Source organism: Cricetulus griseus, chromosome 5, assembly GCF_003668045.3.
Source record: "Cricetulus griseus strain 17A/GY chromosome 5, alternate assembly CriGri-PICRH-1.0, whole genome shotgun sequence".
Classification (NCBI taxonomy): Eukaryota; Metazoa; Chordata; class Mammalia; order Rodentia; family Cricetidae; genus Cricetulus; species Cricetulus griseus.
In genome coordinates this window covers 116,623,800-116,633,755 of record NC_048598.1, presented here as the reverse complement: position 1 = coordinate 116,633,755, position 9,956 = coordinate 116,623,800, and the positions used below count along the sequence as shown (strand labels likewise).

Genomic DNA, 9,956 nt, shown 5'->3' with positions numbered 1-9,956 from the left:
TGGTGTTTTGCCTGCATGTATGTCTGTATGAGGATGTTGCATCCCCTGGAACTGGAGTTACAGACATTTGTGAGTAGCCATGTGGGTGCTGGGAATTGAAACTTAATCCTCTGGAAGAACACCCAGTGCTCTTAACTGCTAAGCCATCTCTCCAGCCCTGGGGTTGTTCATTCTTCATCAAGCCCTGAGCCTGGCCTTGCCCCCTACCAGTATGCTAAGTTGGAATATGCCCTTCCCCTTTGCCCTGTAGTTCATCTTTGGAGGTCCTAGAAGATCATAAAGGTACAAATGTTTCCCCTAGATAGCGTGCACTTTCTCCAGCAGATAAGCCAGATGGCTACAATGCTTAGTAATAATTATGTTTCTAAACAGAGTTGTTTTTTTTTAAACTACCTACTCTTCCAACTCAAGTCATCAAATAAATTCTTAAGTTCAAGGGTGAGATCTATCATCCAACACAAGACTATCTTGGTGTGTTTGTACCTCTATAACAACATATCTGAGACTGGATAATTTATAAAGGATAGAAAATTATTTTCTGTGCTTTCCTTTATAATAGTAGCTGAGCTAGACACATGGGGAGGGTCTAGGTCCTGCTCCAAATGGTATGACAGACTTTGAAGATTCCCCCATGGAAGGCCTCACCCTCCTTGGAGAGCAGAAAGGGGATGGGATAGGGTGCCAGTGGGGGGCAGGGGAGGAGGGGAGGGAGAGGGAACTGGGTTTGACATGTAAAACAAGCTTGTTTCTAATTTAAATAAAAAAAGAAAAGAGAATTTATTTTCTGTCAATTTTGGAGGACAGAAAGTCCAAGATGAAGGTGGTTCTCTATCAGGTGAAGTCTACTGATTCCAGGATAGTGCCATTGATGCTGTATCCCTGGCTGAGAGGAACAAAAAAGATCCAAAGTAGTTCCTTCCTATTTGCTTTATAAAATACTAAACCCTGTTTACTAAGGCAGAGCCTTTAATGCCAAATCATCTCCTAAAGGCCTCACCTCTTAATACTGATGCATTGGGAATTACATCTCTCTGTGAATTTTGGAGTTGTCACAAACATTCAAATCGCATCAATGACCATCACATTTGTAAGGGGCATTTCTCAAAAGGGGCCTCTCTCAAAATGCCGAGTGGCCAAAATCCTTTATTTCCATCTCATTTGTCAGATTTGTGAAAATCAGCAGACACTTGTGTGTCTGGTGTGCCTGGGGCCACAGAAGGACCCAATACAGTTCCTGGGGCCAGCATAGCCACAGCAGAGGAAGAACACACCATTGGAGTGGTCCAACACCGGATTACATGAGGAAGGTGTTCCAATCCCATGGGAGCAATGAGTCTCAGCAAATACTTCAGGAGGAGTAAAGCAAACAGGAAAAAGTTCAAGAATAAACCAAATAATAATTCAATCCCTAATATTGGGTGTGGAGCATAGAAAAAAAGGCAGAATTTCCCCCCAAAAAAAGTTTACATGTCCATTACAGGAAGAGGTAAATGTATTGAGTAAGCAGGTGGATACACATTTGTATGATATTCATTATACTCCAACTAGAACACTCACTTAGCTCTTGGTTCCAAGATCAGGCACCATTCTAATTTGTGAATTCTTTTCCTTTTTAAAGATTTTATTTATTTATTATGTATACAGTCTTGTGCCTGCCCTGCATGCCAGCAGAGTGTACCAGATCTCATTACAGATGGTTGTGAGCCACCATGTGGTTGCTGGGAATTGAACTCAGGACCTCTGGAAGAACAGCCAGTGCTCTTAACCGCTGGGCCATCTCTCCAGCTCCTGTGAATACTCTTACGATGCCAAGAGCTGCAATTTGTGAGCTGCCATATGACAGGTGTGAACTATTTTAAAAGCTAAAATAATTTTAAACTTGAAGCAGTGTTCTGTTTACCAATCATTGCTATAAACCTAATTTCCCCAAACCTAGCTCCCATTTCATAATGCTCTGTCATGAATTAATTTTTACATTTCAAATTTTCACATATATGAGCGTTTTGTCTGCATTGATATATATGAATCCCTGGTACCTTACGAGGTCAGAGGAAGACACAGGACCCTTAGGGCAGGGGTAGCATGCTGTGCCAGAATCCAAACGTGGGTGCTCTGCAAGACCAACTGGTGCTCAATCACTTGCACATCTCTCCAAGCCCAAAGATTTTAAATTTTATTTTTATTTTATGTGCATGGGTGTTTTGGTTGCATGTATGTCTAGGTACCATGTGTATACAATGCTACTGGAGGCTAGAAAAGAATATGTCCTTTGGAACTGAAGTTCCAGATGGTTGTGAGCCACCACGGGGTCCTGGGAACTGAACCTGGGTCCTCTACAAGAGCAGCAAGTACTCCTAATGAGAACTTTGAACCATCTTTTCATCATCTGCTCCAACAGGAATTTACATACATTCATCTCAGTCGCAATTTTTCTTAATTTTATAATCTTAGAAGATTATGGATGAACTCACAAGGGTTCACTCAATACTTTTCCTCTTAAGCTGAAGAGAAAAGATGAAGTTTCAAATGAGTATCAGTCAGGCTTATTAAGAGAGAATTCAAATATGTTAGGTGCACAGTGAAAAAGTTTATTTATGACAGGTTTCAAAACTTGGAAAAGAAGACAAAAATGCAAAAAAAAAAAAAGCATTTCACAAAACTGTCACATAATATAAAAACATCAGAAGTAGGCCGTTTAAGCATGGCTCAGGATCCACCCATGTATCACAGCAACACATTCAGTGCCATGAGGTGAAAATACACAGTGTGACAAAAGAAAAGCCACTCAACAGAACGAAGAACTAAGTCACAATTGGTACAGAGTTCTTCATGTGCAAATGATACATGTTGACAGCATTTCTCATGACAGAATGACATGTAAAACGAGTTGACTATAATAGCTGATTAGTTTGGATTTTTTTTTTTTTTTTTTTTGTATTTTGAAGAAAAAAAAGACAAGACTGTGATATAGTTTCCCTCCCAGACTTTTGGTGACCATAGCAGCAGTATATGATACTCAACAGTAAGGAAAGAAAAACAGTCACCTTTAAACCACTGATGAATCTAGATGATGGCTCCAAAGTAGCCCTTTGGATGTATAAGCAAATGGCATCTCGGTTAGGAAATCTCCAAGCACCTCCTGGTTTCCCCCGCTATGCTTATCCACTCTGCTCTCTAGAGTCGATCACTTATTACAAAGCATCAAGCATTTCTTCCGTGTGTTTCAAAACACTTCCCATTATTAAGGGCACATGGATATACCAAAGTCATGCATCATGGGACTGCTTTTTCCAGACTGGCTTGTTCTTTAATATGGCTAAATGGAAACAACCCAGACTAATTAAATGAAAGCTAATTCACTTATGGGACAATAATCTCAGAACCGGACACAAGATGTACTTTTAACATAAAATGTCTTAATAAAATGTACTGCTTAGGATATGAGAGAAGGAATTAAGATAATGTTTTCTAGATGAGTCCTGGCCTGAACCTAAGAATGAACAATAACAACAGCAAGGAGACATTACAGGCTAGGCATTTCAACCCTGAGTGATGATGAGTTTTGGAGGACTCCCTTAAATTGACAGTGAATTAAGGGCTCTTCTGTAATACTATACACCATTGCAACTCCAAACTTCAGAATCCTTCATAATCCTCTGTCAGAACTTCAGAAAATATACTCTGTTTCCATAAGTCATTTCACATACACAATTTTACCCCCAGATAAGTAAAAAAAGCTACCCAATTAAAATGACAAGAAACTGAACTTTCATAAAGCAGTGTGTATTTCTAGGTCTCTGGGACACCATTTTTTATTGTAGCTTAGAATGAAGAGCCATGCCTGTGTTCCAAATGCTAAAAATCGAATCATGGATTCAAACCAGGGACCAGCCCTACAATTTCACAGCCAGTGTCCTGTCTATACTTTGTTCATGAAGAATGACTATTTGTAAGTGAGCCAAATTATCAATTCCCTACCAGGCTTTGTATCATTGATTGTATTTCCTTCGCTTTGAGACCATGGTTCAAACAGAAGGCCCTGGTTAGCCTTCTTGATCCAAGAAGGCAATGCTACGTCTAGAGGGGACAGTGACTGCAATCTGGCCACACGATGCTTTTGATTTTGGATCACAGTTCACCCTAGATAACTGGATGTTCTCTGAGAATGCCCACAGGTGCTATACAAATTATATACAAAGCAAAAGGCCGTCACCGACCAGCATCAGATACACATATATCCAAGAAGTTCTTGTATGAGTGTCCCCCACATATACCACCAGGAGTGCTAGGTAGGTCACTGGAAATCAAGATACCCAGCTTAGGACTGTTTTGATGCTCATTTTCTACTCCCCAAAGGACTGATAGCTCCCTGAGCACAAGCACACAGTGACTACAGTGACTTGCTTTTTACACGACACATCCCTTAACCAAGGACCCGTACAGCAGCAGTGACACCAATTCCCTTCCTCAGATGAAAGCTTACCTTTTCAAACAGTAAGACTCTGAAGGGACCCATGCTGCCCCTTTCCCAAAGTGTAGGCATTCTACACGTCTGCTCATATGGAAAAAGGAAGGATGGAGGTCAATGTGGATGCTCCAAACAGAAGCCCTGATAGAGAAGTGTGGTTTGAGGTGGTGATGCTATCCGGCCTGTAGACCTGCTTGCTACCCCAGTACTCACATGGTTGTAGGCTTTGTGGTGGTGGACAAAGTGCACATGAATTATGCCTGCAGGGACACATTCACAACCACACCGTGGCTTTGGCACCACAAGTGGAACTGACTCGTGGCCTTCTCTCATCCTGCTGTCTCTCTTAAGCCTCAAAGGATGAAGACAGAACACCAATCCTCAGGTCGTGGTTACACTTAGCAGAGGAGACCTACTCAAAAATTCGTCTAGATGACCCTGTTGACAGATGGCAAAGTGGGCTGCAGGAGTCTCCACTGAGCACAAGGAGAACCAGCAGTAAGGCTTCCAGTTTACAAAACAGTTCCAACGAGCAAAGTGCCACTGAAGCACTAAATGAATTCTGGGACATACCAAATAAGTGTGTTCGCTCTCCCCTCCTCTATTCTATCCTTTTTTCACCCTTTGCTGCCCATTTAAAAGCAGTTCTGAAGCAGCACAAAGTTGTTTAATTTGCGCCCCACCCCCTCTGTCTACTAAAAAAAACTTCTACATAAATAGTAGGGTCATTCAATCCCACATCTCAGAACCACGGACTCTGATGTTGAAGGAACACTTCTGGCAGAGTGCTCCTTAAACAGAAATAAACAATCACAAACTTTAGCATTTGGGTTTTGTCCAGTTCTCTCAAAGAAGGAACTGAGTAGAACTCACCTAAATCAAAATGCATATATTATAAACTCCACAATGACATCTAATCCTACAAATATAAAACAGTTACAGATTGACTTGTCTGTATTCATATAATGAGACAATATACACTTCTTTAAAAGTCCATTTTTCCTAGATACCAAATAAAATCTTTTTAAAGTGCATGAATCCATCCATAAGGAAAATAACTAGGAATAGTCTACTCTCAAGCTGCTACCTATCTCTGTGTGTTATCTGAAGAGTGCCTTGGCATGTGAGCGTCCTAAGGGTGTGTCAGCAAGTGACAGGTGAGAGGGAAGGCTTTCGATGCAGCTACACAGTCACCTTCACATCGACATGCACTTAGAGAGGAAAGCCTTCGACTGAGGTTACAGTCAAAGTAAAGGACATTTAGCTAGCTGTCTGAAAGACGGAGGCCAACAGCCATTTCTGAGAAGACCTTTTAGGCAGCCCATGTCAAAGGGAACTAAACGGTACACTCTTTGTTTAAAAACTGGCAGTTTGTAATTTAAAAATACATGTGGCATGTAAGTGTATGCTTTTTTGTTAGCTGAAATTTTTTATAATAAGATGTTGGAAGAAATAGCATGTTAGATATGTCTTTTTAAAAGTCCTGTGTCTTAACGAAGTAACAAAATAAGATGCACTAAAGAACCTTAAGAATTCAGCCATTTTTGTGTAAAGAATCTCAATCTGCCCTCTAACAAAATCCTTTCTTTCAACTGCATAGTTTTATTTGTGCTTTAGAGAGCAGGGTGAGGATAAACACAGACAATTTATTTCATTATTTGGTTGTTGCAACTTGAACAGGGACGGACCAAGGAAAGGGCAATTCTTAGAACCCGTGAGGTATGTGTTCTCTGTAATTACCTGTGTTTTCAGAAAATAATACTTTGTCTCTCAAGTTCTCATTGCAAAAATTTAGTGTAGAATAGTGAATTCATCATACAGTAGACATATCTTCTCTTAGCTATTTTATGTTCATGAGACAAAGAAACCCTGCTGAGGAAAAACCAGTAAGAAGTAACTGTCGCAGAATGACTAGCCAGTGACAGGCACATTAGAGGGATGAGAAGCCCACAGACTTCCCTGGTACAAGAGAACTGGAGCGCCAAGAAAATAAGCCACCATGACCTCCAGAAAAGAACCAAAGACAAGACACAGCAAAGCCTAAATACTGTGGGGAGCCCTGGGGTCTTGCTACTGGGGCCTGACAGTGCCATTCTGAGAGCAGGCTAGGAGTTGGTGATAGGAAAACAGGACAAGTGGGACCGACACTGACTTGAAGATACCTCAATAGCTTTTCTACAGATTACACTCAACCAGTGAAAACATGATTCTATGTCAATTCATCTGTCTGATGCCATGATGGCCAGAAAGTTTGTTTCTGCCCAAATACTTTACTAATTTCTTGGATGTGGATTTTGCCAGTATAATTCCCTAGAAAACACAAAGGCAATGATGAAATAATGGAGGTATGGTGCTGATTAGTGGCCAAGAGGCTATGGTAATCCATAACCCTGCAGTTAGCTTTCAGGTTTACCAAGGTGCAGGATGCATTCCCTTTGTCCCTGATCACAGACCTACTGGTAAGACCCTGCTCTTGGAGTGATCACTCCTGCAACCACACAATAAAGAAATGTGTCAAAGGAAACATCATGAGGAGGGTGTCAGAGGAGGAAAAGGACTTTGACATCCGATAATCGTGGTACTTGGCTACCACTGACTCTCTAGTCAGTTCCTTAAGTCAATCTCCAGTGCAGGGGCATCCATCACACCCATTCCTCTCTGGGAGTGCTGAGATGGACCTACACATAGACTAGCATTCTCTGAAAGAGCAGACTCTTCCCAAGGCATCACAGGACTGGCATGCAGGAAGGACATACACAATCATTTTCCAAGCCCTAAAACCATCTTTAACACCATTAAAAGGGGCCGCCTTAATGGCTCAGAGCAGATGGAAAACTTCATGGGAAACAGATGGGAACTGCTTCAAAGGCAAACTGAAATGTGCTTTAAAAAAACATAAATAAAGCAATAAATAACCTAATTATTCAAAATTCAGAAGAATGACAGACAACACAGTAAGAAACAAAGAGGTGCAGATGACTGCAGAGGTCCATGCCTCATTGTTTGTCCGTTCCACCTGAAGCCCAAGCAACCGGTGCTCTGTGGCCACCCACTGCAGTATGACAACACTGTGTGGCTCCAGAGCCTCAGAATGAACAGACTGAGAGGGCTGTCCCCGCAGGCTTTGGTCAGGTAAGAAGCACACACAGTCAGCAGCAACAGCAAAATTCCATGATTACTTTCCCCAAGGACTATGAAAACCAAACGTTTACATCCTCAATGTAAAAAACACAAACCCAGAATCACTACAAATCTGATTGGGTTTCACTGTATTTGGTTCCAAAGCAAATTTTCTAAGTAACACCCCTAGCCTAAAGGGGGGTAGGAGGTGTGCCACGGAACAACCACTGGTACTTGACTTCCAAAAAGACAGCTTCTGAGATAATTCAGTGCCTGCCTCCACCCCTTCTTCATCAACTCCCAGCACCCTTAGTAAGGGAGATAGCTCTGCAGACAGGAAGTAATGGAGGCCACTTTTGCCCCAGTAGATCTTAGGACACTGATCACAGCTTGCCATTGCTTGGAAGTTCTTGCTACATGGCAGAAACAGAGACTTGGTACAGAGGAAGGAGGAAGGTCTACTCATCAGGAATAATAATATCCATCCAAGGCAGTGAGGGCTCTCAGCCTGAGCTAGAGACTAAGAATGCCCAGCAGGCAGGAATATGGCAGTGCTGAGAGGCTGGATGGAGCATTCTCCATCCAAAGTATTGGGCTCTTTCATAGACAATGTGCTTTTCCCTCTTCTGGCACCTCGAAAAATGTAAGAGGGTAGGCGCTGCTAAGTACATCGGCATTGCAGGCTCGGGAGAAGAGTGAGCGGCAACCTGAATGACAAGCTCTACCAGCGTGAATCAATAAAAGACATCCTCTACTTCATTTTAGGCCTTTGTCTGCTAGCGGCCTTCTGAGAGGGTTTTTGCTGGAGTCTGAAACAACAAGAGTAAGAGTCAGGGACCACAGGACAGGAGCACTACACCACCACCTGCAGAAGCCAAGAAAGGGGAAAAGCTACACAGGGTCAAGAGCCAGGCATGCCAGGCAGGGCACGAACTTTAGGCCCTTGCTCACAGACAAGAGGCACCAGCTGGCAGCCTGCTTCAGCCAGCAAACACAGCCTGCCCTAGCCTAGCATCCTTCAGCTAGTGTAATAGATGTGGAAGTACAGAGTCTTGTTGCGGAGCAGGGAGTAGGAGTTGTCAAACTTGAGCAAGTAGATGCCCTCCCCAGGGTAGTCATGGCTGCCAGCTTGCACGTCTCGGTGGCTGTCCCTCCGGTACACAGGCATGACCTCCCCATAGCGACCCCGTAGAGAACTTCTGGAGCCTCTCTCCACATCTCCCACAGGGACGGGTTCTGCAGGAGAGAAAGGGCAGAGTATAGATAAGATTTTGTAGCCTGAATACATCCTGCCTGAAGGTGAGACAAGCACTTCTCAAGTGCAGACTCCATTGTCCTCCCTCAGGCACTACAAAAGTCCACACATCTTACTGGTCATCAACATGACATCAGAATGAAACTGGCATTCAGTAGCCCAAAGGCCATGAGTCTCAGTAAGCAGTAGTACTTCCTCTGAGAAGCCATGATGCAACCTGATAACCTTAGATGCACCTGGTTCCCAAAAGGAAAAGCTATTTAGAGAGCAAACCTGGAAAGGAATAGCTAATAGAAATAGGAAATATAAACAAACACACTGAACAGGGTGACTCTAAAACCTTCCCCTTGGCATCCTGAAAAATAGCAAATAAGAGAAAAGGTCCCTCCCCTTCCCTAAATACACATAGATTTCCTGGTAGACTTGAAAAAAACAAGTCAAAAGAATGATTTGTGATCATATATAAAGCCATGGGATACTACAAACGCTTAGAACTAGATTCCTCCCTATATGTCCCATCATGAGTAGACACAACAAATAATAAGAACGGAGCAGAGAGGGGCTGGAGCAGTGGCTCAATGGTTAAGAGTACTGGCTGCTCTTCCAGAGGATCCAGGTTTGATTCCCACATCTTGGTTCACAACTATCTGTAACTCCAGTTCCAGGAGATCTGACTCCCTCTTCTGGACTCTACAGGCACCAGGCTTATACACAGTGCACAGACATACAAGCAGGCAAAACATGCACATAAAATATGATAATAAAAAAGTTTAAAGCCAGGTGCTGGTGGTGCACACCTTTAATCCCAGCACTTAGGAGGTGGGGGGGGGTGAATCTCTGTAAGTTCAACGCCAGCCTGGTCTACAGAACAATTTCCAGGACAGCCAGGGCTAAACAGAGAAAACCTATCTTGAAAAACAAAAGCAAACAAATTTTTTTTAAAAGGAATGGAGCAGAGAACACTACTCGTAACATGAAGCAAAGAATTTGTATTCTGCCAGCAATGGCAGTGTGGAGGAAAGAAGGGAGGGGTATCTCTAGCTTATTATAAGCAGTGAGTGTGGCTCGAAATCAAAAATATTCCAACACAGACAGAGAGAAAATATAATCTCA

The 9,956-nt window shown here is 42.6% G+C and overlaps 1 protein-coding gene across 8 annotated transcripts in view; it reads right to left on the bottom strand.

The window, feature by feature from the left end:
- Positions 1 to 2,567: 2,567 nt before the first annotated feature.
- The window catches only part of Tmed8 (transmembrane p24 trafficking protein family member 8), a 34,872-nt gene continuing 27,483 nt past the window's right edge, over positions 2,568 to 9,956 (bottom strand). For all 8 annotated transcript variants that reach the window (XM_027418613.2, XM_035445149.1, XM_035445150.1 and 5 more), the window contains one exon: positions 2,568 to 8,824. In XM_027418613.2, the coding sequence (XP_027274414.1) occupies positions 8,607 to 8,824 (218 nt within the window). In that variant the 3' untranslated portion in view covers positions 2,568 to 8,606. The remainder of the gene's footprint in view (positions 8,825 to 9,956) is intronic.